This window comes from Nannospalax galili, unplaced genomic scaffold, assembly GCF_000622305.1.
Source record: "Nannospalax galili isolate Female #2095 unplaced genomic scaffold, S.galili_v1.0 scaffold232, whole genome shotgun sequence".
Lineage (NCBI taxonomy): Eukaryota > Metazoa > Chordata > Mammalia > Rodentia > Spalacidae > Nannospalax > Nannospalax galili.
The window spans coordinates 1,745,582-1,772,857 of NW_008331488.1; the positions used below are offsets into that span (position 1 = coordinate 1,745,582).

The following is a 27,276-nucleotide window of genomic DNA, read 5'->3' on the forward strand; positions in this document are numbered from 1 at the left end:
GGAGGAACTCCTAGTGTATCACTGAGCGTCTTTAAGTGGGAGCCTGCCCCTTTAAATCTGGTGGCTGAGTCGGAGGCCAGAAATAGGAAGGCTTCCGGGCATGCGCAGTGCCCTAACGAAAAACCGCGGTCTCCCTGCCTTGAGGTAGAGCCCGCTGCTTCGGCAGGCTGTCGGGGAGGGCGTGGGCCCGAGCCTGTGGCCCCGCCGACGTGGACGGGGCCGCGGGGAGCGAGAAGCCCAGCGCGGCTGTCGGCCGGGCCGGCGGGGTCGCAGGGGGTGGGAGCCTGCGCGCTGGGAGGGATGCGCGGGAGCGGGGGAGGCTCGCTGCTTCCAGCAGCATCCGGGCCCAGCCTTTCCCCTGCCCGCTGAGCTCAGCCGCTAGCTCCCGTGCTCACCCCACGCGGGTGGAATTCCCTCCTCGCTGCCTCCTCCCCAGGTCTGGCCTGGGAAGCCTTAGGTGTGCTCTTTGTGGGAAAAGATCACTAGGGTTCCGAGGCCTGTCCGCCCCGTGCACTTGATGCTGTTTCCCAGCTCCGCCACGTCTGGCTGTCAGGAGCATGCCGCCCAGTTCCATCAGATGCTGCCCAGTTCCATCAGAGATGCTGCCCAGTACCATCAGAGATGTTTAGGTCTCCCGCTCCTCCGCAGTAGATTCTAAACCTTCATTCGGGATCTTTCATGGTGTCCAAATTACCACCCGGTTCCTGCTTTCACAAGCTGTGTGTCCGGGATTTTTATTTTCTCCCACACATTGCTTATTTTGTTTGAACATCGCTTGTGATAACCCCGCATCACTTCTATCTCGAATTATTTCAAGGGCTTCAGTGGCATTTTCTGTGTGCACCTGCTCTGTGCTTGATGTTCTAGATGTGGTCTCATCAGTAGTGAATGAGGTAGCGTTCCTTCTCACGTGTAATTGACATTAGATTGAGGAAGGTGGACAGTAAAGGAAAACATTCACTAGAAATGCCATGCAAAAAGTTAGATAGGGTTTGTGTGAAAGAAAATATTGTAGATTCTTACAGATTAGATTATTGGTTAGTGAAAACCTCTGAGAAGGTGACTCCTGAAAGATTCATTAGGAAGTTAGCCCCAAGGCTGAAGGCTGGTGTGACTAGTATAGTGGGTAATAGGGATAAATTCAAGATGAATTTTCAGAATAGATAGGGTCCAAAGTCTTGGGTAGATAGTTTGGATTTTATTATATATAATAAGGATTTTAAACAGAAGTTGTGATATAACTTCCTTTTTAATTCAATGTTTTGCATGTTACATATAGAGTAGGTTATGGTGGGCTAGACATAGAAATAAATGGCTCCAACAATGTCTAAGAATTTGGGAGTTGGAAGGATAGTAAAGGGTAGTAAAAGTGGGATCAGGGAATCATTCTTGCAGATGATCGAGTTTTGGGTAAAGAGAAAAACTATGACCGTGAGAGTGATGGCCAAAATCAGGTGGGGTGAGAGGTTGAGGAAGACTGGGGGATTAGGGAAGACGTTATTAAATAGATGATCTGTTTGGGTGATCGGGAGGTTGTGCTGGAAGAGAAAGATGATGATGAGCCCGAAGACGGCTCTGGATGAGGAGTTTTGTGGGGTCAGAGAGGGTGGGAGAAAATTGTCAATGTCTGATGACGTGAACTGCATGATCCAGGGTTTTTGGAGGTAGAAGAAAAAAAACTGGTTTGGAAAGATCAGTGGCAAGTGTAGAAATATGACCTCCAGGACCTAAGGTAGACAGGTTAAAAGTAAAGCTGTCCTCAGGAGAGGCAAGCACAGAAGAGAAGGTTTCGGTTAGGGCATGACGAGCTGAGGGGTGAACCTGCTTTCCTACAGCCCCATGTGCTATGGTGCCAGTGGGTTGTGCACTGACCGTGAGCTAGAACTGCTCTTGTCTGCTACCCTGACGCCAGTGATTTGGCAGAAAATTTCCTCTGGATCATCTTCAGAATTTGTGTCTGTCTTGTCGAGGGATTTAGAGAAGGCTCATGGATCAGGGTAACTTTTTAATCCTTCCAAGTTGGTGCTAAGAGCTTTGCTTATGTATTACTTTAGATGATTCTTTTCTGTCTGCTTGTTCCTATTCACATTGTAACTTCCAGTATCCAAAAATACCACTACAGTTTCTCTGGAATAAGCTCCAGGAAACTTGAGGTTCCAGGGAAGACAATCATTATAAAAACAGATCTGTTTTCTTACATCTTGTTTGTAGGCCTATAAATGCTGTTTTTCAGGTAAATTTGAAATTGTGACCCATTTTAATACTGGAGTGAATAAAAGCCTAGAGTGAATAAATCATGATACAAGTCACTACTTAGGCCAAAAAATTGTTTTCCTGTTAACAGCTGTCTATGTGAGAGTAGAAAAGGCGTATTTTCATAAAATAAGGTGTTAGTGTTATCTAAGAGGACTTAGAATTGAGCAGAGAAGGAACGAAGTAGACCAATTCCATTTTTGTTATCTGCACGTGTTTCTGGTAGCTGACTGCTGTGTTTCCTTTGTAGGCATTGTTAAGAATGGAAGAAGATACAGATCATGGAATGAGGTTTAGTTCCTTATGTTTCATTAATGATCATGTTGGATTTCAGGGCACTATAAAAGCCTCACCAAGTGACTTCATTGTTATTGAGATTGATGAACAGGGACAGTTAGTTAATAAGACCATTGATACATCTGTTAACGAGATTAGCAAAATACAACGTGAGTCAAATAATTGTGTCAAAAAATCAAGACTAAATATTCAAAACGTATCCTCTGAACACAGAAGTAATCAAAAAGTTGACACCTCGGATGGTGACCAAGATCATTTGTCTGGTTCAGAAAAAGAAGATACTGTCAATGATGTGACTTCTAAATGTGAAGAAGAAAAACTTGATTTATTAAGTTCCCTTTTAGATGAAAAAACTAATAAATCACTGGATCAGTTTGCCTGTGATATCAAAGAGATATGGGATTCAAAAACGGAGTTAATTGAACCATTTCGGGAATTCTCATTAGGTAGGATCCTTAATAAAAACCAAAGGGCTGTTTTACATAGTGCTGTGAAGCAGAAATTTCCTTTTTTAATAACTGTAGGAAAAAACAGTGAAATTGTTGTAAAACCAAATCTTGAGTATAAAGAACTCTGTCATTTGGTATCTGAAGAAGAAGCACTTGACTTTTTCAAATATTTGGATGCAAAGAAAGAAAATTCCAAGTTCACCTTTAAACCTGACGCAAACAAAGATCACAGGAAAGCTGTCCACCATTTTCTCAACAAGAAGTTTGGGAACCTTGTAGAAACAAAGTCTTTTCCTGAACAGAATCACAATGCTGGTAACCTAAACTTAGCGGTAACAGTAAGGTTTCGGGGAAAAGCACACAGGAATGGGAAAAGGTCTCTTCTTGGAGACCAGGAAGGAGAAGTAACGTACACAGGTAATTTATTAAATCATTTTCTTTGGTGAACTTCGTTGAATTTAAAATTGGTGAAAGGTGAAGAATTTTAATTAATAGACCTGGTTACAGAGATATTGTAAAGAATATATGGACCTATTATTTGGTAAAGATAAAGCCTTGCAATTTATCCCAAATGTGAAAATTAACTCAGGAAAATTACTCAGTAAAGATATTTGTAGTTAACATGGTCATAAATATGTAAAAAACCTGAAGCAGTTTTGCATTTGACTAGTTTTGATAGTAAATCTTTATGTTTTTAAAATAATCTGAATTAAAATGAGGTATTTGGAGATAAGAATGCATTTGTTTTACTTGGAGAGGTACAGGGGATACTCTAATCCAAAATAGAATAGGTGCCTCTGTGCAGGATGGGGACCTGCAGGTGCTCCCAAGATACGCTCATACTCTAGCACGCGTTGCGGTCACCCAGCAGTCTTGTGAAAACAGATTTTTGAGTCCTGTCCCAGTTTCATACTTGGGAGGGTTAGAGTGGGATTTCCCAAATTCCCCCAGGAAGCTTTTATTGTTGATCTGGGCAGTGCATTTTGAAAATTGCTGTTTCAGGGGCTGTGAGTAGCTCCTAGACTTTAACGAAACCGATGAAGTCCACAGCCGAGCTGAGCAGCATGATAGTAAAGCCCACGTGAAGGGGAGAGCGTTTCACACGGTCATGTTGTATGCATTTATGTAGCAGGCCATTGAAAAGTTGGCACACATGTACGTGGCATAGGAAAGGGACTGAGTGACATGGAGATTCTGTTTCAAGTGAGAAGTTTGCATCTTGGAGTTATGTGGGTTTGACTTAACATTCACAAAGACACAGAATTTCTTTTGCACTGCTTAGGACTGAGCTCAAGACTTGGTGCATGCAAAGCAAGCTAACACTGAACCATATCACTAACTCTTGTTTCTTAAAGAGGATTTCATCTAGCAGAGCCTGGCCTCAAACTCTGCCTTTCAGGTGCTGGGTCTGCAGGCATGCTTAACCACTTCTGATTTATGAAATCTTTAATATCCTTTTAAAAAATGTTATTTATTATTTTTATTTGTGTGAGTATATTGCCTGCATTTAGTAAGTGCACCTGTGTCAAGCAATGCCTGCGGAGGTCAGAAGAGGGCATCAGATCCCATGGAACTGGAGTTACAGATGGTTGTTAGCTGCAGTGTGGTTGCTGGGAACCAAATCTGGTTCCTCTGCAAGAGCAGCCAGTGCTCTTATCCACTGAACCATCTCTCTAGCCCCAAATCTTTAATATCTTTAAGGCTTAGCTTCCACAAATGTAGATGAGAAGAGTGATATTATGAATAATTCATTAGCAGTTTATAACTTTTGGATGTGCTTTAAAAAACACTTTCATAACTGGGCAAGGTGGTGCACACCTTTAATCACAGCACAGGCAGAATCAGAAGCAGGCAGATCTCTGTGAGATCAAGGCCAGCCTGGTCTATAGAGAGTTCCAGGCCAGCTGGGACTACAAGGAGACCCTATCTCAAAAACATGCTATCATAGTAAAGCCTTGCAATGATAGTCCAAGGACTAAATAAAAATAATTATAGTTAGTACTTTGTTATTACCTAGATTGTTAGCATATTTTTTTCTTCCTGGTAATTTCTGGTAAGTTGTGTGACTTGCCTTTTCCATGAGAAAGCTGTTAGTATAGAATCTGACCTAGCAGGCGTATAATAAATTAACATTTAACACATAAGCCTATTTTGAAGGAAAAGTAATGTTAGGTTTACATGTAGGAAGAAAGTGCTCTAAGTAGCTCTAGGACTTCCTGTTTTTTATGCTACTTGAACTTGTATCAGTAATTTGAGGTTTGGAAGCTTTTTATATGTTTGTTTAAATTAATTTTACTGAAGGAAGAATTAACAGTTCACTAAGGGGACAATATGAAGGTATTGGTGTAACTACCGGACAAAGAACAAGAGATAAAGATTTTGCTTAGGCAACCTTTTGTAAGAATCAAAATAGCTTCCCTCCCTCCCCGCCCCACCCTTTCCCTCTCCCACCTCTCCTACATAGATTTTTATGTAGTAAATTTGCTGCTCTTTAAATTGTTTCAAAATTTGTATTACACCAGATTTGCCATTCCTAAGTATATAATTTAATGGAATTAAGGCCTTTACATTGCTGTACAGTCATTACTACTGTTGGTCTCCTGACTGTGAACATTTTCCCAGTCTGGGCTTCATATCTGTTAAATAAAACCTCCTTCTGTTCAGTTCCTGGCAACTATCATTTTGCTTTATGTCTTGATTGACACTATTAATGTAGGTACTCTACTCCTACTCGTATAGTGGAGTTGGATGTATTTGTCCTTTGGTGAAGGGCTTATTTCACTTCACATGGTGTCTTCAAGGTTCATTCATATTGTATGCAGCATATGTTAGAATTTTCTTCCTCTTTAAAGTCTGAATAATGTTCCATTGTGTGCGCGCCACATTTTATTTATCCATTCGTCTGCCACTCTCTGACTGTAGTGAGTGTTTGCTGTGAATGTGGGCGTACAGATTCCTCCTCAGTGCGCTGTTCTCAGTTCTCTTTGGCTTGTCTTTGGAAGTGGAACTATTAGTTCATGTGGTGATTTTCCGTATTTAATTTTTTGAAGAACTGCCCTACCATTTTCTCCTTTTCTGAGGAGTTCTAAGAAGGAATTTTGGCATTTAATGACACTTCATGACATTTTCATTTTAGATGTTATATTTCCTGGCTCTGTAAGTTTCATTTTTTTCTCCCTGAGATCTCCAATTTCGTTCCTTAAAATGGTTATGCTTTTAATTTTTTAATTTTTTAATTTTTATGTGAGTTCATTATGGTTTATGCCCTTGGGTAGGGAGGGGGTAAATCGGGGAACTTACACAGGGACAAGCACTCTTGCACCTTGGCTCAGAGCCCGCCACATCAGATGCTCCCGAGGCCCAGCCCATAGTCTGCATTAACTTTTGCCCAGGCATCTTGGGCCCACAGTCTCTCCCAGGTTGGTAAATGCCCCCTCTCACATCCGTGTAGGTGAGGCGCCGGGGGCCACCTCTCTCCACACCCACTGCCAATGTGCGTTCCTCCTGGCTTGCAGCTTCTGCCCCAAGATAGCTCCCAGCAGCCCCCCAGTAGTTCCTCCTCCTCCACAGGCCCCACCCCTTGGAGGAACTAATAGCCTGGGGGACACTCCATTCATCCACTCTTACAATCTTCCTGTCAGTGTTCATGCTAAGGTCCCTGAGCCTTGGAGGGGGTGACAGATGTAGGGCGATCTCTCTTGTATCATGGTGAGATAGTGACTTCTTGGGTCTCCCCACTAATCATCTTTAGACCATGGCCACTGATCTATTTCAGTGGTGTTTCTTCTACCCGGAGAGAGGCCCGCTGTGAGTCTTTCAGGCCCAGGGAAGCAGAGGGAGGTGAGCTCTTTTAATTTTTGAGCCCGTTTTTAATAGGTCTTTAAAATATTTGTCTGCTAGTTCCATCTCTTTCATTTCTGGGTCCATATTGATTGATTGATTGATTAATTGATTGATTGATTGATTGATTGATTGATCTGGTTTTGGTCTTTTTGAGACAGGGTCTCCCCGTAGTCCCAATTGGCCTGGAACTTGCTATGTAGACCAGGTTGGCCTCTACCTCCCAAGGGCTGAGATTAAAGGTGTATGCCATCATGCCCAGCTTATTTATTTATTTTTATTTTTTATTTATTTTTATGTTTATGTATGTAAGTGCACCTGTGTCATGCAGTGCCCATGGAGGACAGAAGAGGGCATTAGATCCCCTGGAACTGGAGTTACAGATGGTTGTTAGCCACCACGTTGGTGCTGGGATTCAGACCTGGGTGTTCTACAATAATGGCCAGTGCTCTTAATCGCTGAACCATCTCTCCAGCCCTGTTGTTAGAGTACCAATAAGCCCCATATATTGAACTGGTACAGACTATGAAAATGTCTAGTCTGTTTGTTGAAGGACCCACTTTTCCAGTCTCACTGGTCAATTACCTGGTGATAGAACCACTCCCAGGAGGGCAGGGTCACCTTAAGTTATGCTAAATATGTGGGCGGATTTCCTGGTGTGTTAATGAGGTAGTGAATATTTCCTACCTGGAACTAGCACAAGCCCCTGCAGAACTTCCAGACCAGCCACAGTCAGGTAGGTCTTGAAAGTCTGTCCGCTTTCCTGAACTCTTCAGGAAGGTGTAATTTCTCCTTTTCTTCTTCATGCTTTCTTACTAACCATGCTTTCCTTAAGGCTTTGGGCTGTCCCTAGCATCTTGTGTTTCTTCACTTTTTCTCTAAAGCGTCCTTCTCCCAGCCATGCGTCTGTGAGTCAGCCCCCTATCTGACCTCCACGCAGGTTCTAAACCTGCATGGCTTCACGGCTTTCCTTCCTTCTTCCCACTATTCACCTCCTCAAGGCAGCTGCCAAGATACCCAACTCGCCTGCCCTGAGGATTTTTCTTTAAGATTCTAATAAAATTGTAAAAGCTTCCATTTGGGTCCATTCTTAAATTCTTTTATGAATGAGACTAAGAACGCTCTAGGGGACCCTCTTTCTCCCCGTTTCGCTGTGGGTCCATATTTACTGACAGATATTTATTTGGGTGTTTTGATTCTTTGCACATCTAATAATCTTTCTTATAGGCCCAAATCATGCAGTGAGCATTGGGGATGAGCAGTAGCCTACTGGCACAGCACTTGCCTCGTGGGCATGAGGCCCTGGGTTCTGTCACTCCTACTACTTAATAAACAAAAGGGAAACCATGTTGGGGTTAGATTGCTGGCCTGCCTTAGAACCTGAAAGGAATTTTCAGAATTCATTGCAATTTGAAGAATGAATGTAAATACCAGAAACCATAGGAAGCCTTCTGCTCTGTGTGAGTGGAAGTGGCACATAGAGGCCTGAACTGGGTTTGTATAAGACATGAAAGCCCAGTGGAAGAATTTGGATGTTTTACACGCATTTAATGGGTCACAAATACTTTTCAAAAGACAGCTAAAGTCTTGAACACCAATTTTGTGTTTTCGTTGTACCCCATCCACTGGACCCCAAAAAGACCACCGAGGACCCAACACACCAAAATGCAAAAGCAAAGGTTTATGGTTTATTCAGGCTTAAGCTCAGGCTCTCAGACCTCACCAACTCAACGGATCCGTGCTGAGAGCCCAGAGTAAGGGAGAGTGGAGCCTTTTATAGGTTTTAGACAAAAGGGTTGCGGGGGAGATACCAAAGATACATTTTGGTTGGTTAAAGGAGCCCGTGCGCGCCAAAATAATTTTAAACTGGTTGGATGTATAAGATGCAACCCTGGAAGTTTCTTATTGGTAGGTGCTACTCTCAGGGCTGTGGAATGGGCTGTTACCTGTGGGGCCAGGAGTCTCTGTTTTTACCTTATAGGGCAGTTTTTGTGCTCGGGCTTGCTTAATCTATAGTTTCCTGGAAGGGGGGTGGGGAATAGCAGGCGGGGGTCAGGGCATGCCAGGGTATGTCTAGGCATGTCTAAAGCAGCAGCCAAGCATTTTACAGAAGCTAAAAGAGCAATTAGTGGGGGTCTGGAGGGATTGGGGGGTAGTGGGTGAATGAAGAGGGTCTCAGGGTTCTACATTTTCATTCAGAAACACTTTAAAGCCAGGCGTACTGGTACACACTTTAATCCCAGCTCTTGGAGGCAAAGACAGGTAGATCTCAGTGAGTCCAAGGCCAGCTTGGTCTACATTGTAAGTTCCAGTCCAGCCAGTGATATGTGAGACCCTATCTCAAAAAACTTAAGTAAAATAAAAAATTTAAAAACTCAATTATTTAACCTAATGAATAGATTCATTATCCTGATCTCTTAGTTTGCTTGGAATGTATCTGATATGCGGTGGCTGCTTTTTGTAATCTAGGATTGTTTCTGTTTCAGCTTTTACCTTACAAAAGGAAAATCTGGAGATGTTTGAAGCAGTTGGATTTTTAGCTATCAAACTTGGTGTAATTCCTTCAGATTTTAGTTACGCAGGCCTTAAAGATAAGAAAGCCGTCACCTACCAAGCGATGGTTGTTAGAAAAGTGACTCCTGAGAGGTGAGCTCGGGCATTGCTTTCTAGTAAATAAGTATAGGGTTAAAAACTCAATATTGGAACCATCTTAACCTTATTGTCAATATCACTGAACTCTTATAGACCAAACAGCACATTCTGCAGTAATAACAGTCTTCCATGTATGTAAAATTGCATTGAAAATCAAGGAAGTTTGGGACTAGACAGATGACTCAGCTGTAACTTCCCCATTTCTAGAGGATCCAGCACCCTCTTCTGTCTTCCACTGGCACCTAAACACGTGGCATACATATACTCTCAGATACACACATACACATAAATAAACATTACTAATCTTGAAAGAAAATTTGGGAAATTTTAAGCTAGAAACTGACAAGTGGTAGATTTTAAATTGTCCAAATTGTTTATAAGTATCATATATTCAAATGTGCATGTTATTCAGGAAAATATACACATAAAATTTATAAATACTTTTGCTTAATTACTATAATACTTTATGCCTTTGTTATCATAGGCCCTTATATTTAAAATACTTTTATTAAGTAGCGTGCACAGCACTGAGATTTAACTTCTCTTCAGTGTAATTCAGCTCTAGCAGCATTTTTGCCGTTTTAAAAGAAATACTGTTCACAGAAGATTTAGAAGTTAGAAGGATGAGAGTATGTACTTCTGCAGTGGTCAGAAATGACTGCAGTAAAGATTTTAATCTACTTTTTTCAAGATATTTTTCAAAGTGTACCACATATGCATATACATATCACATAGACATTTATTCTATATTATATGAAAATCATACTGCATTTGTAATTTATTTTTTATTTATTTATTTATTTATTTATTTTGGTCTTTTTGAAACAGGGTCTTCCTGTAGCCCCAGCTGGCCTGGAACTCACTATGTAGACCAGGCTGGCCTTGAAGTCACAGAGATCCGCCTGCCTCTGCCTCCCAAATGCTGGGACTACAGGCGTGTGCCACCACGCCCAGCTGTAATTTATGTTTTTAAAATAATATGAGAATTTATGTCATGAAATTTTCAAAATAATTTCTGTAATATTGACTTAACAGGTCCCTATTTTAAGTTTTATTTATTATTTTTATTTTATGTGTATGAGTGTATTGCCTGCATGTTTATAAGTGCACCTGTGTCTGCCCCCGGAGGTCAGAAGAAGGCGCTGGAGTCCCTCTAGAACTGGAGTTACATGGTTGTTAGCCACCATGTGGGTACTAGGAATTGAACCCAGGTCCTCTGCAACAGCAGCCAGTGTTCTTAACCACTGAGCCATCTCTCCAGCCCCAACAGGTCCCTATTTTAAAGAATAGGGGTTCTACCAGTTTTTAGTTTAGTTTAGTTCTATCCAGTTTTAGTATTGTGTTTAATTATTCCTGTACTTAAATCTGCAAATTGTGAATACTTTAAACTTCAGAAAGCTGAATTCTAGATCAGAATTCATCCTAATTCGATGTAGTATTGATATTGTAATAATTAGTTATACATGATTTAAGTGTGCATTATGTGCAGGTAGGCGCTTCTCAGTCCTTCCATACAAGGAACAGAAGTGGCATGTGATTTTGATCTGTGGTCAGATATTAGACATTTAAGACAAAAGCTAGTTGTTAACAATCAAAACTCACAAATATTACTAGTTCCTAGGAAGAGAGATAACGTTGATTTGGCTCACAGGTAATTACTTTAAGTAACAGTAGTACTTTCGCAAATTTAAAATCCAGAAATATATTTAGAGGGACAGCAAACAGTCTACTTAATAAACAGACCATGTTTATAAAAACTAAATAAAATAGTTGTAAAGAAAAATTGATACTGACCTTTACATGACCTTAAAAATGTTTGCTACAAAAAGTGAAATCAGGGTTTTCAATGCTAATGGAGAACTGGAGGTTGAGTAGGAAAGTATTTAAAGCAAAATATTGGAAAATTCCCTGATGCTACTGGGTTTTGTTTTCGGTTAATGTTGATGGGAGAGAGACAGATGGGAAGTTGCAAACTTGGGACAGGAGGTAAGAACCACCGAGAGGTTCAGTCATTTGACTAAGATGTCAGAAGGCCTGGCATGCCTCAGAATGGCAGCGAGAGACAGGCTCCAGGTATGAAAGTCACCTTCTGAGCGTAATTGTTGAAATGGCATTAACCTTAGGATTTTCCAGAGTATTGTGCTTACATTTTGATAGGAGTTGCCTGGCAACTACCATTTTAAAACTTTATTTTATAATAAGTTTTATAATTATAACTATATAATTGTATATATTATATATTTATATATAAAACATCTTTGTATGTGTTTCAGAGATAGAGTCTTACTGTGTGGCCCTTGCTGGCCATGGAACTTCCTAGGTCGACCAGGCTGGCCTTGACCTCACAGTGATCCACCTGCCTTTGCCTTCTGAGTGCTGTGCCATCATGCCTGGCTAAATAGGTGTGTGCCATCAAGCCTGGGTAAATATATAAATTTTAAATTAACACTTAACTGACTGTATGGCTTATCACTTATAGGTTGAAAAGTATTCAAAAAGAAATTGAAAAGAAGAGAATGCATGTGTTTAATATTCGGTCTGTGGGTGATTCTCTTCGACTTGGTCAGCTCAAAGGAAATCACTTTGAAATTGTCATCAGAAATTTACAAAATAAAATTAATGATCCTGTAAGCCTGAGAGAGAGAGTTTTGGAGGCAATAGAAAATGTTAAGGTAAGAAAACACGTTCTTGAAATACATGATCTCTTGCTGAGACAAAAAAAATGAAATGTTTATTTTTTTGTAACTTTTATATGCATGTATAATTATTTTTGAGTGATAATTAGAGACATGTTGGCTTATTTTATTTTTCTTAATAGGTTTTTATATTAAAACAGAATAGAATTTAAAAAATACAGTGTATGCAGTTTCTTGGAAGAAGGGGATGGATTTCTACAAAAGGCTTTTCTCTAGCATCTTCCTTTGGACTGAATAGATTTTTACACAGGGAATTTACACTGGAAATTCTGTTCAGTAATTCTTTCCAGAAATCTTGGTAGATAGTTAAATTGCTTTTTAGAATTTTATTTGTTTTTTCTTTTCAATGTAATTTTGAATTTTCTTTAATGCATATGAATTATAAATCATATACATTTTATAAAAACTTTATTGAGAATTTCATACATGTGTATAAGGTGTTTTGATCAAATCCATACCCATTCCCTCCCTTCCAACATTACCCCCTCTGAAGAGGTAACCCTAAAATCTTTTAAGGATTAGATACAAGCTCCCAAATACTTTTAATATTTTTGGCCTTGGAACAGAGTATGTTGCCAAGAGGCCCAAGGACATTTTGACTTTTAGCCAAGAAACTGGCTACTTTTCTTTGGGGTCTTTTTACCCTAACTGCCTAGCCAGTTCCCACCTCCTATTCTTATCACACCATCCTCTGAAGGGGTTACCCAAATTGCCAATAGGGAATAGGGACGCAGACCACTCTGGCTTCTTCCATGCTGAACAGGGACACAGGGTGAGGCAATTGGCGTACCCCTTCAGTGGGTCTATCTAAAAGACTCCCAAATTGCATAACTCTTGTCTCTAAGGGAAGAAGAAAGTCATGAATAGGAGATGTGAATAAAGGCAAGAGTAATTCGCATTACAAGTTCTAGCCAAGGAACTAGAAAAAAAAAAGTCAGAACAGGGCAATTTTCAAATGTTCATATGAGATAAATATTTTATTATGTCTTATAGCAAAAGAAAAATATACTTAAGTTTTAAGTGATACCTACCAGGCCTTTAAATGTGCATGAACAACCATAGCCTTCAGTCTGATCATCTAGGTAGGGGTCAGCACATTTCTCTATAGAAGTCCATAATACATATTTTTGGCTTTATAGGCCTGTGGTTCCTGTGCAGTCAGTGAGCTGCCATTGTGTGGCAGTGGTCTAAACAATACATAGATGAGCGAACATGACTGTGTTCCAGCAGAGTTCATTAGTAAAACGAACACTGAGGCAAAGTTGACCTGTTGGCACTAGTTCCTCCCCCCCCACCTCCACCCCACCCCCACCAGCCTGGGAGCTTTAAAAACATTTCAATAGTCAGTTTCCACTTCTAAACCAATTTAAAATGGGTACTTGGGGGTACAGCCTCAGTGTTCTTTGGTAACTTTTCAATGATTCTGTTTTGTAGCCCACTGAGTATAAGTTACACTGGTTCAAGTTCCTCACCACAGAGGCCTTTTTACACTTTATAATTTTCTAATAGACTACAAAAAAGGCCTGGCATTTAGCTCTCTTCCAGTCAGGAAAACACTCTCCAACTAACGATCTTCTGAATTCAGCCTTCCATCTATATAAGAGTGATCTGGTCATATACTCTACGTTCTAGGGTTCTGTCTTTTTTCATGACTGATCTCACTAAAAATTTGACTTTTTTTTCCCCTCTGAAAACTGTTATTAAAATGATACCTCTTAAAAATGGAAGGGGTTTCTTTGAACTCAGATAGCGTTTATTACCAGTGTTTTATTAGTACTCATGAAGATACAGCTGCCTGTTGTGAAATGCTATTCCTAGCTTAGACAATTTTCTCTTTTTAAAATATTTTAAATCGTATTATCTTTGTGTGTGTATGCATGATGTGTGTACTCAGGTCATCGGGCTTGCATGGCAAGTGCTTTTTTACCCACTGAACCGTCTTGCTAGCCCTTAGACAACTTTCTGTGAATTCTCAGAGGAGAAAAAGAAATCGAGTAGCTGTGAAAACAAGGGGTCTTTGCTTTCAATTGAAATGAGTAAAAATAAGTAATTTCTGTAAGACTAAATCTCAAAATTTGTCTATCCAAGACGTTTTAGATCTTTAGCTGTTTCTGCATACCTCAGACTCACACTCTATTATCTATTTTAAATAAATTCTGAGCATGGAAGCAAGAGAAAAGGCAAGGAGTCTTTGAAGGGTTCTGTAGAGAGTTGTAGCTCTGGTCATTAGAAACCTTTGGTTATATGTAAGTACTATGGAGGGATGACTGTTCTGGTTATCCTAAGATCTGATGTCATTTTATTCAAATGTAAAATAACTTAAAAGAACCTAACTATGAGATTTATATAGGGAGTACTCACTTTCTCTGTACTGGAGAGTTTCATTTGTCAACTTGATACACCTGGGAAGAAGGAACCTCTGAGGGGGAATTTCCTCCGTCAGATTGGCCTGTGGGCATGTCTGTGAAGCATTTTCTTGATTATCATCGAGTGATGACCCAGGTCCCAGCCCACGTGGGTGGTGCCTCCCCTGGCCGGGTTATATAGGAAAGTAGAGTACAGGCCAGAGGAGCAAGCCAGTAAGTAGCGTGCTTCTGTGGTCTGTGTGTCCTGCCTCCAGGCTTTTGCCCTGCTCCTCTCCATGATGAACTGTAAACTGTAAGGTGAAATAAACCCTTCCTGCCACAGGTTGATTTTGTCAGTGTTCCTCCCTCCATCTCTCCCTCCCTTTGTAGCGTTCTTTGTAGCATTTATCATTATGCCGACATTAAGAGTGTGGTGAACTTGGAAGGCTCAAGTTCCCATAGCTATCTGTTAGAACGCCTGTCTCCCAGAACTATGCTGATGGCTCTCTCTTGTCCCCTCACCCTGTGCAGATGGAACTGCTCTGGGACCTTGTTTTTCTCCCACTATGTTCCCCATCAGGCCCCACCCATAACTTAAAATGATTTCTCCAGCTTCATTGTGGAAGTTCAACTTTGGCTCCACCCTTAATCTTGTGGGTTTGTTTTTAAATTTTTATTTTGTGTGTATGACTGTATTGCCTGCATGTAGGTAGGTGCACCCATGTTGTGCATTGCCAGTGGAGATGAGAAGAGGGCATTGGATCTGCTGGAACTGGAGTTACAGATGGCTGTTAGCTGCCATGTTGGTGGTTGTTAGCCGTCATGTGGGTGCTGGGAATCGAACTTGGGTTCTCTGCAAAAGCAGTCAGTGCTCCTACCGCTGAGCCATCTCTCCAGCCCTGCACCCTTAATCTTAACAGACCATCTGGCCTTTACATCCCTATAGCCCGAGCATCCGCCCCTACCAGGCCAGTGCATCCAGTGGGTGGGTGTGCTCTTTATATGTTAATTCTCAAGGTCCCACATTCATTCATTGTCTTTTTAGGTTGAGTACCAAACTGAGATAGGAAGGGAAATACCCTAGTCAGATGGAAGAGCACGTGATTTTGCTGAGGTTAATTTAAAGTCATTAGTCCAGATTATATCCATTAATGAAAGTCATTCCCACATTCTTCTTTCTTGATGTTTCACACTCACTAATTTCTTTAAAGGTTGCAATAGTCAATTGTAATTTTATAATTCTTCCCAGAAAGATGATAATTATAAAGCATCATGTCAAGATTCATGTACATCAAGAGGTGAATTTTATGTCCCTCCTTGGGAATCTAAGTACTGTGATGGCTTTAACAGCCAAAGTGACACTGTGGAATTTTCTTGGCTCGGGATCTAAGAAGCTGAGGTAACTGACAGAATAAGCAAGGCTCATGGGGTTGGAAAGGAAATGTGTATTTTGTTCCCACTGTCTCCCATCAGCAGAAGTCTCAAAACAGGAGAGAACTTGAGGGCAGGGATCAGATCCAGGTCTAGGGTGGGCAGCTTATCCCAGGATACTGCAGCTCTCTTGGTTGTAGACTTCAGGTCGTATAGACCAGGACCCTCTGTATTGTGAAGAGAAGGAACTTTTAAAGATTTCTTCACTGGACCTACGTGGTAACTTTGTTTCAGTTTGTTTTTTGAGATAGGGTATCACATCATGACCCAGGTTAACCTTAAACTCACTCTATAGTCCAGGCTGGCCCTGACTCTTAGCATTCTTTCATCTCTGCTTCCTGAGTGCCTCTGTGCTTACTTTCAATTTGCCTTCTTTTCCTCCTGCTGTTTAACTGTTTAGCATTTCCCAGACCCTTTGGCTCCTGTATGCATATCCCTGGTTACTGGATTTTTCAATTAAAATAAATATGAAGAAAAATACTTGATTATATCTTGGCACCCGTATTTATGAACTTCTTATTTATTATATTTATAGAATAAAGGTTTTGTGAATTACTATGGACCACAGAGATTTGGAAAGGGAAGGAAAATTCAGACGGACCAAATTGGACTGGCTTTGCTGAAGAGTGAAATGGTATGGAGATTCAGAATACAATCTTACCTACTTCATCATTTATACTTACTATGTAAGCCCCTTGTTTTCTTAACCCTAGTATATAGATGCATGTATGTGTGCATACGTGTACATGCACACACACATATCATATTTCACATCCTGGAACATTATTAGATAGTACTATATTCTTGGTATCATGTTCCAAGAAGGCTAACTACATGCAATGATCTTGTGTTTAATTTTTATTTGAGACGACATAGAATTGTCCAACACTCCTTAAATCCTTAGTAAACTGAATAAAAGAGTTATAGGTAGTGTAACCTACATTCCAGAAATCAGGTAACCCATTATATAAAAGGTCAAGTCCAGAGGCTAAAAGGGGAACAGCAAAATTGAAAAAAAAATGTGACAAGTCTAAAATGAACTTAAAAATGCATATCATAGCCGGGTGTGGTGGTGCACACTTACCCAGCACTCGGGAGGCAGAGGCAGGTGATCTCTGTGAGTTCAAGGCCAGCCTGGTCTCCATAATGAGTTCCAGGACAGCTGGGGCTACAGGGAGACCCTGTCTTAAAAAAGACAAAAAAAAAAGCGTATCATAAATAAGCTGTATTGCCCTACTTGAGTGCCACCATTTGTCATGGGTCTCTAAAAGGAGGCTGCCTGGTGTGCTGGACAGCTTTAGTGTCAACTTGACACACCTGGGTTGAGGGAGCCTCAACTGGGGAATTTCCTTCATTGGACTGGCTTGTGGCCATGTCCATGGGGCATCTTCTTGATTGTTGAGTGATGTGGGAGGGCCCAGCCCACTGTGGGTGGTGCCACCCCTGGGCAGGTGGGCCTGTGTTGCATAAGAAAGCAGGCTGAGCAGGGGCCAGGGAGCAAGCCAGTAAGCAGCATTCCTCCATGGCCTGTGCTCCAGCTCCTGCCTCCAGGTTCCTGCCCTGAGTTCCTACCTTGGGCTCCCTGATGAACTGTGTGTGACCTGGGAGATGTAAGCTGAATAAACCCTTTCCTCCCCAAGTTGGTAGTGGTCAGAGTGTTTTGTCACAGCACCAGAGAAACAAACTAGGACACCTAGTGTTCTTAAGGTTAGGTTTCCTTCTTTGTAAACTGGAGTTAACACAGGTGGTGCTTTTTGTGAGAAGTATGAAATAGCTCTTGGAGAGATACCCAGTGCACTGCCGAGCCACAGGAGGTAATTACCCAAGTGTGTGTGGCTTATCAGTTAATGCTGTAGTTTTCCAAGGGTAGAAGAAATTCAAGGGGTCAAGTTGCAGTCCACTGGAAGAGACTTCTATTCCAGAGGAATAGGATTCTTATGAAAAAGAAACTTCCTGTTTCTCATAACATTTAAACCAAAGCTGAAGCTGCCTACCATCTTCAAACTTCGTATTTCATGCCCCTGAATTTAAAAAATTAACAGAGCTAACTAGTTATTAATTACCACTGTGCAGCAAATTACCCCAAACCTAAGTGGCCTCGGAAACAAGTGTTTACTATTCAATCATTTCTTGAAAGCCGGGCCCCTGAGCGGCTTGGCGGGGCAGTTGTGGATCAGGTCTTCCATGAGGTTGTAGGCAAGTGGGGGTAGAGGTCGCTTCCAGGGTCGCTCTCATGGCCGTGGCTGGAGAACTTCAGCCTCTGCTGTAGGACAGGACTGAGGACGGACGTGGCTTCCCTCAGACAAGGGTCCAAGGGCATTAGAGTGAGGGAAGAGTGGCCGAAACTGCCTCACATTTCATAATCCTGTTTCAGAAGTGGTGTGCTTTACCCGTGCTACACTCTCCTGCTCACACACCAACCCCGGTACACGGAGGAAAGGACTGTGGCAGACATGGGTACCACGGGAGAGGATCATTAGGAGCCACCTTTGAGGCAGGTTCATGTACTTGGCAAATCTCATCTTTGTTTTCTTAAAGTACTCCCTCCTTAATCTTTACATTTTGCATTTCAATTTAAATGTCATTCTTATCTCACTGACAAAGGAAAACATTAATTCACTTATGTTGTAGTCCTGGACTTCCTATTCTGAGTTTTACTATTTTGTTGTGATCATCCTATGGTGATTGCTTATTTGATTTTTTGCAGTCTATAGTAGGCCTGGGGTTTACCTCTCTTGTCCCACACAGTAGCAGCAAGTACCAGATGCAGCTCGAGGGAGTCAGTTCTGTTCTTCCACCGTGTGGGTCCCGAGGACTGAATTCAGATCATCAGGCTTGATGGCACGCCCCTTAACCCACTGAGCCATCTTGCCAGTCCTCAATGGTTTTAGGACCCCAAGTTTAGAGAATTGAAGAACGCAGCGAAGTTAATGGCCACGTTCCCTCGCACTTGCTTCACCCATTTGTGTGTGTGTGTGTGTTGGTCAAGTCTGAGTATTTAGGTCATTGCTTTAGCCTGTGTTTCTGTCTCAGCCAACTAAGGAACAAGGGAAGTAAAATTATGGAAGTGACTGGGGAGGGGCATTATTATCCAGGCTAATCTTTTTGAATTATGCATATTGTGATTTTGTGTAGAAGGTTTATTTCTACATGTAAAATTGATTAACCGTCGCAAGTCTAAGGAAGCATTTGCAGCATCAAATATCATTTATTAAACCTGTTCTTTCAGGATGCCCAGGAATTTGCATCTTTTTAAAGTATTTTGACATTTTTAACATGTTTATTTGCTTAACTTTCAAGGTAAAGGCCATAAAATTATTTCTTACACCAGAAGATGTGGATGATCCTGTAAATAAAGCAAAGAAATATTTTCTTGACACTGGTATGTAAGCCTCTTTGCCGCCCGTAGAGCGGTATAGATGCAGAGTACAAATGTCCTGTTAGCAGAGGGGCGCTCCTTAATGTACCTTCCTTCCCGAACAGCACTGGATTACACTTAGAATTGCTTTAGTGCCTGACACAGGTACTTCTTTTGGCCAGATTGCTGGGACTTTTGTCTGTTTTAATTGTTCCTTGGGGTCAGGGGAGAGGAGAGATGCAGTTTCTTAGTTTGCAGAAGGAGCCCCATACTAGAGTCTAAACTGCCACTGGTGGCAGCAGAATTCTACAACCAGAGGAGTCTCAAACTAAGTGAAATCTCCTTTGTGACAGTATCTACTTTAGGAATTGTTTTGTAGTGTGGTGGTGTATGTATAGCATTCTTCATGGAAGACACTAAAGCAAAGTGATTCTGAATTCATCTACCGGTAAAGTTCATGGCTTTACTTTCCTTGTGAGTATTTGTTTCTGTTGTGGGATCTGAGAAGATAATTTCCTCATGTCAAAGATTCCTAAACTTGAGTGTACTTGAGAACACTGTGTTCATTAAATGCCCTATGTAGGCCCTCCATCAATAAGCATCTTTAGAGCCCAGTAGTCTGCAATTAAAAAGCATCCCGTTGGCAAGTTGCCTCGTTCCTAGTAGTATACCGGGAAGCCCACAGGTCACCACTATTTATTCATCTGAATTCTGTTGTATGTTTAGAAACTCCTAGCCCTCACCACCTTAGAGGTTCATTTGATCCTTGGTGATCTGTCCTTGTTTTCTGTTTGGACAGTCCTGACTAACTCTCTTCTGAAGGAAAGCCTCTGGCAAGCCATTCCAAATGCTGGGCTTGTTTGCCATGTTTTATTTTTCAAGGGAAATGAAGTTTAAAAAAAAAGTGTCTTATGTGTGATTGTGATTGGGGCTTCGCCATGGTGCTCAGCACCTCCACATTTTGACTGCCTCTCATTTAGACAACATACGAAAGGCCTCCCAGGCTGGAGAGATGGCTCAGCAGTTAAAAGCACTGGCTGTTCTTGCAGAGGACCCAGGTTCAAATCACAGCACCCACATGGCAGCTAACAACCAACTGTAATTTTAGTTCCAGGGGATCTGACACCCTCCTCTGACTTCTGTGGACACTGCACAGCACAGGTGCACTTACATATATGCAGGCATAACACTTATAAACATAAAATAAAAATAAATAAAAATTTTTAAAAAAGGCCTCTCACGAGTGGCTTTGCAGTGGAAGTGGCTGACTCGCTGGTTTGTTCTTCATTTCAGAGGATGCTAAAGGCACGCTTTCCCAGATGCCCGAGTTCAGAGTCCGGGAGCGAGCCCTGCTGGAGTCCTTGCACCGCTTTGGCGTGGCAGAGGAGGGCTGCACCCGGGCGTGGCTCTCCTTGCCTCATTCCATGCGCATTTTCTACATCCATGCCTATAGCAGCAGGGTTTGGAACAAGGCTGCATCCTACAGGCTCAGAACCTATGGAACCAAAGTAGTGGAGGGGGATCTGGTCTGTTTGGATAAGGATGTTGATGAGCAATTTCCAAGTAGTAAAGTGAGTATTTATCAAGCGCAAGCACTTCTCACGCCTGGGGCATTAATTGCAGAAGCCCAGATTTTGGAAACACTTTAAAGCAAAACATATTTATTTTGCTTATGTTTATTCCTCTCCTTTTTTGACTTCTCTGACAGCTGAGGATTAACACATGTTGGTAAGTGGAAAAATAGTCCCTGATACGGAACCAAAGCAGTAAAACTCTTTGAAAGACCACACTTTATAAAAGCCTGTGCAGGTAATGCCAGAGTAGTTTTCTTAACACCAGGAATCAAGAGCAGCGTCCAGGCTGCCGTCCCTACTGCCACCCAGGTCTCATCCCCTCCCTCACCCCCAGAGACTCTGTCTTTGTTGCGCCCTTCAACTCTCTACACTTTCATGTGAATGTGGACAGAAAATGTGTTCATTTATTGTTAATACTAAGAAATGAAAAGACAGGAATAAGATGTAAAACTTAAAAGACTAAAAGTTTTATAATAATGTTATAAGGATACAGAATGTTGTATTTCATTCCATAAATGTGGTTTTTATGGGGCTGGAGAGGTGGCTCAGTGATTAAGAGCGCTGGCTGCCCTTTCAGAGGACCTGGGTTCAGTTCTCAGCATTCACATAACAGTTAACAGTAACCCCAGTTCCAGGGATCCGATGCCCTCTTCTGACGTCTGAAGGCACTGCACAACATAGATGCACTTACACACATGCAGGCAATAATCTCATACACATAAAAATAAAAATAACAAAATGTTTTTTAAGTGTGGTTTTATATAAATGATTCTTATGACCTATTAATGAAATTGTACATGATTGATATGGGAATATCAGGGTATCTGAGAGCTGCGGAGCCAATCTCCACTCTGTTGTGCTTAGCTTGAGAGGCTCGGGTCCCAAAACAGCAACCTCCAAAGCCACCTCAAATCAGAGGCTTTTGGGTTCTTACCACATAAACTGAAAAAAATTAAATTCACAGACCACAGAGGGTGAGTTTTAGAAAGAAGTGTTTTATTGTAGGAGCTTGTATGGAGTGAATACCCCTTGAGTTTCATTGCTCAGGCATTAATAAGGGTTTAGTAGAGGGAAGAGAGGAGGCAGAGATGAGTGGTCAGTCCATTTCTCATTCCAGGTGTCCAGGTCCTTCAAGGTCACATCCTCAATGTGGATTCCAGGAACAGGGTACTCGTTTAGGGAAAAGAGAGAGGGGGAAAACAGGACAAAACCAGACCCCCTGTCTGGCATCTTTGGCCACAAGTAACTGGCAGGTCCAAGGACTTTTCCAGTTCTTGGCCAAGAAGTAAACTGCTCACTTTTCTTTTGAATTTTTTCTTTTTTACACTAAAGTGCATAAGCAATTTCTACCTCCTGTTTTAAAAGTTGCTCCTTTCATTTCCTCCCTGTCTAACTAGTATTTTTATGTCTGTTGGTTTGAACTAATTAGTGAACCTGAATTCCACAAGTCTTGTAAGAAAACTCACATACTGTTGCAATACAAAATGCGTAAATAATTGCTCTCTGGCATTATCTTAAGTCAGTCCCCAAACATTTTAAAAGTTAGAGCAAGGCATGGAATGGTGTTTCCATATGTGCGTCGTGGAGTCACTGAATTTTAGAGGCGCAGAGGGTGTAGGAACTCTGTTTTTAACTCCCATTTTTTAGAAACGAGCCAATTCTCATTTCTCTTAGTAGGCCCAGATCGGAAAGCAAAGATTCAGAATCACAGATGTAGGCAACTGATAAGACCCCACAGCCTGTGTGAGCCTCTTCTGGAGGAACCAAAGTGTAGGAAATTCACCAGCTTCTAGAGTTGGGTCACAGCCCATCCTTTCAGCACTGGAGGAGAAATAAGACTCTGAGCTCTGTATAAAGAAAGCTTTATCTAGATTAGTGATGGAAGTCTCCATGGATGAAGCAAGGCTTTTTGGTTTAAGTAATAGACATCTGCCTCAAAGTAAAGGGAAAAAAACAACACGAATTTATTGGTCCTTGTGACTGAAAACCCAGGATTTATTTGGGTACAGCTGTGTCTACAAACTTAAGTATTATCCTAGATAGTTTATCACATTGTTTAATTAATGTTAAAGCTATTTCTCATGGTGCTAATCCATTTCCCGTCTGGCTGATACTTTTGGTGGCAAGATGGCTATCAGCTCCTCACTTACTTCTCACAGCCCTAGACATAGTACTCTGCAGGAAAAAAGGCTTTTCTTTCCCATCAGTGTCAACACAAGCCCTGGAATTGAGTCTGCCTGGGAATAATCTGGCCTATGTCACAGGTCCAGACCAAATCACTGGTATGGATTGGAGTGTGATTGGCAGGCTTGTACTCCAAGGGCCCACTGCTAGGACCGTCCTTCCTCACAGCTGAGAACTCAGAGGAGGGCCCTGGAAGGTGAGGGTCTGCGATCAGAAGGGAGGAGTAAAGGGTGTACAAGCCAGACAACAGGTGTCTGCCTTACTGTTTCAGTAAATGGCTGATTTTGGAGTGTTCAGAGAGGGATCTCGAAGAGACAGCATAGTTCATTAAGAATGGGCATTTCCTTAAGACCCAGACAGGAAAAATTACCATAGGTTCTGTTTCATAGCATGTGGGGCAGATATGTCAGTAATCTGATAAATAATGAAAAGTTAAAAAAAAGGTTAAAAAAAAAAACCTTCAGAAATCAGATCCATTTAAATAATAGGGCATCACAGCATTTGGGGAGTCAGCCATTCACAATTTAGATTTAAGTTCCTTTCATAAGACGAACAAACTATTAAATGTATGTGTTTTATAAGACTTCCCATTCAAAATCATATTTGCAAGGGTAGATTTGTGATCAGAGTTGTGTCTTTTGGAGCTATAGGAAAAGCAAGAACTTTTTCTCATTCATTGTCTTGCAATTTCCTTTTACTAGCAGCAAACCAAAAAAAGCCAGTATTTTAAGTCTCATTAATTACACCTCATTTCAGGAGAAAATAGTCAACACATAGGAATATGGGAATGCCATCAGTCCTCTGGAAAGATGGTAGCTGCCTTTATAGTTTCTCAAAGAAGCTAGAATTGTGCATTGTCTGGTGTTGTGGAGCAGAGTTCCTAGACTTTATGCATCTGGCCCCTCATTCCTTCCCCTCATGCTCCCGGTGCCCAGCACTGTTTTCCCCCCTAGGGAGGGGGACTGGCGGGGTCAGGAGGCTCGCTTCAGATGCAGAGCGTTGTTACAGCTCTTTGACGAGCAGCCTTGTCATGGAGAGGTGCCGGTGACTGAAGAATGCAGCCTCAGCGTCGCCCCGGCCTTGAGTTCTGCTTGGTTGTGAGTGGTTATTGCCGGAATTGGTCTAGTTTTTACCTCACGTACTTCTCTAGAGACAGTTATGATGAAAAGACTTTGCTTCAATGTGTATATTCAGCATACAAATCTAATTATATACATCAGGGTCAGGAAGCATTGAGGTAACTTGAAAAAGTGAAAATCACTCATTTTGATCAAATATTTTATAAAACTAGGTTCATCTGGTGACCGAAGAAGAGGAATTGGCTGACACATACTCAATGCACCAGGTAAATTTGCTTAAAACTTACTATCACTTAGATTTTTAAAAATTCCACCTAAAACAAATTTGACCCTTTTATGTAGCTTTTAAATTAAGTTGCAATTTGTATCTAAATAATTTAACTTATACTTCCACAAGCTGTTATGAACATATACAGTCATGTGTGCACTATAGATTTCAACATAAAGAATAGTTTCATATCTTCCCCAAGTTTCCCTGTGCTCTTTTGTAGTTCATTCTGTGAACTCCACTGCCAGCCCCTAGGAACCATTGATGTATTTGCTGTCACTGTGTTTTTACATTTGAAAAAATATCATGAATGGCATCACACAGCATATAGTTTTTTGGGAGTCTGTATTCAGCTTGTAAAACTGGGTTGCCACCCCATGACTGAATGTCGGGGTCATGGAAAATTTCACCACGGTCCAAGTTGCACAGTGACCCAGAATTAGTTGAAAGCCAAGGTGATGGAGCCAGGTGTGCCTAGCCACACTCACTGCTGTGCCATGACTTTACCGTGGACTTGGCTCTGAACAGCACTTAGCACCATGCGTGCTGCCCCCTCAGTGCAGGCTCAGGACTTGCATATCAGGAATTGCAGTGGTTTTATTGTACATACAAAGTGTTCTGTTCTTAATGAAACATAATGTTTACTTATGGGAAACAAAACTTAATGTTCTCCTAGCATCATTGCTCAGCATATATCAAATTAATATGTGTTTGGGTTGTATTGTGCCAGAGTACTTGATTTTAAAAAATTACCGTTTCAGTTGATGACTTGGGTGTTGTAAAAGATGGTTAAATGGGTTTGGACTTGGGATTAGGACAGAATTTCTAACAGCTTCTGAAATGACTCTTAAGTGTATTCCTGCCATTTTTCCTATATGTTTATGTGAAGTGACCTTTTCAACATTGATGATTAGAAAATCAAAATATCAGTCAACTCTAGAAAATATTGAAAGTTGTCTACATCCTACGGTTCCAAATTTTCAGCCAAGATTTAATTTTTCTTAGAAAAATAGACTAGCATATCCACCTCAGTATACAAGATTGCTTTTGTCTTTAATAAATGGCAGTCATGTGTATACCAAAGAATTATTTTTAAGCAAATTAATTTATTATTATCAATAAATGTTTGATTTTGTTTATTTGTTTGTTGAGACAGGGTCTCCCTCTAGCCCTAACTGACCTGGAACTTGCTATGTAGACCAATCTGGCCTCGATCTCAGAGAGATCCACCTGCCTCTGCCTCCCGAATGCTGGGATTAAAGGTGTGTGCCACCACGCCGGCTGAAAAGTGTTTGATTTTTATACCTATTTCTATATCTATCTATAATATATACCTAGGGTCATGTAAAAATTTCTTGGGCAAAAAGGCTCACTCGTGGGTAAAGTTTAAGAAGCCCCACTGTGTCCTGCATGGATTTTTGCTCATCCTCCTGCCTCAGCCAGTGCTGACGCAAGGCCTTTTGTGTCTGGCTTCTTTTACTTAGCGTAGTGATTTACGTAACAGATTCATTCATGCTTGTGACTATCTGAGAGCTTTGTCTCTGTGTTCAAGCATGTTGTCTCACAGTCATCAGAGGATCCCTGCAGAGCTCAGTGTGTACTCACACAGCTGCAAAAAGAGACGTTTGTTGTTACTTACTTGCTTTGTTGTTTTTAGTAAGAGTAACTTAAAATTGTCACCCAGAATATTGTGATTAAGCAGTAGAGACAGCTCTGTTTAGTGGAGAATATGCTTTTTAAGGGATTTTTAAGGGATTTAGCCATATTGGAAAATTAAATGTACTACATATTGAACTGTGGTTTGTCAGGGGCATCTGACGTGAGCTGGTTACCTGCTCTTCTGAGTCCTTGATTGGTTGGTTCTTTTCTTTACCTGATAGCATTAAAAATATAGTATATATTCATAGTGTTTTTACAGATCTGGGTCCTAATCATAAAAGTGTGATCACAAATCTTTCCCAAGGCTGTCTCATGTGGTGTTGCTGTTTTGTTTCCTGCTAATCCCCAGGTGGTTCTACCTGTACTTGGATACAACATTCAGTACCCGAAGAACAAAGTAGGGCAGTGGTACCAAGAAACACTTAATAGAGATGGACTGAGGACATGTCGGTTTAAGCTTCCTGCTCTGAAACTGAATGTCCCAGGATGCTACAGACACATCTTGAAACATCCCCACCACCTCTCCTACCGGCTCTTAGCCCCTGATGCTGATGCTAAGGTCGAAGCCCCCCACACTGATGAGACAGCGTCATCTCTTTTCATCTCTTTTGACCTTGATGCTTCCTGTTATGCTACAGTTTGTCTGAGAGAAATGATGAAGCACAACATCTAAACTAGCACCCTCAATGAAGTCGGCATAAGGACCACTCCAGGAAGAGGCAGCAGCATCTCCAGAACATCTACCACAAGCTTTGTAATTGTCTTTAAATTCCACAGTAGCCTGAGAAATTGGAGTTTGGTGTTTTCGTGTTCCAAGGGATATGTAGCAGTAAATGTCAATGTCATCATTTAAATCTCTGTGACTTTAAAAGCCATATTTCGGTGACTTTTATTCTAGTCACAAATGTTATAATCTTTTTAGACTTCGAGGAACATTTGCTACTGCAAGATAACATTTAAGAGAAACATTGTGAAATAACGTTTTCTACAGCTCCGCCTGAGGTAAAATGAAATGACAGTGACTCCCGGTGGTGAAGATGAGCGGAACGGTTCAATGCCGCTGCTGTCCCTTTCTGGTTTTGAAATTGCTGATGGCAGAAATACACAAGGGAAATGTCATCCGTCTTCATGATGACTTTTTTTTGAGATAAGCTTTGAAGAAGATTAAAATAAATTTTTTCATATAAATTT

At 41.3% G+C, this 27,276-nt stretch overlaps 1 protein-coding gene across 2 annotated transcripts; it reads left to right on the forward strand.

The window, feature by feature from the left end:
- Positions 1–27,276, forward strand: Pus7l (pseudouridine synthase 7 like). 2 transcript variants are annotated; one of them, XM_029560342.1, is made up of 10 exons: positions 1–144; positions 2,504–3,416; positions 9,326–9,485; positions 11,971–12,163; positions 16,499–16,597; positions 18,338–18,457; positions 19,264–19,345; positions 20,615–20,892; positions 24,371–24,424; positions 26,435–27,276. In XM_029560342.1, the coding sequence occupies exons 2-10, from the start codon at positions 2,516–2,518 to the stop codon at positions 26,756–26,758; spliced, it is 2,211 nt and encodes a 736-aa protein (XP_029416202.1). In that variant the 5' UTR covers positions 1–144; positions 2,504–2,515; the 3' UTR covers positions 26,759–27,276. The 2 variants fall into 2 exon arrangements, with proteins under 2 accessions (XP_029416202.1, XP_008824812.1); XM_008826590.3 differs by lacking the exon at positions 18,338–18,457.

What these genes read in the sequence shown, in the direction of transcription:
- Pus7l (XM_029560342.1), top strand. Translation starts at nt 2,516, where the DNA reads ATGGAAGAAGATACAGATCATGGAATGAGGTTTAGTTCCTTATGTTTC. An exon ending in AGGAGAAGTAACGTACACAG is followed by an intron (nt 3,417 to 9,325) that starts GTAATTTATTAA and finishes TTTCTGTTTCAG; the next exon opens with CTTTTACCTTACAAAAGGAA. An exon ending in GAAATATTTTCTTGACACTG is followed by an intron (nt 19,346 to 20,614) that starts GTATGTAAGCCT and finishes TCTTCATTTCAG; the next exon opens with AGGATGCTAAAGGCACGCTT.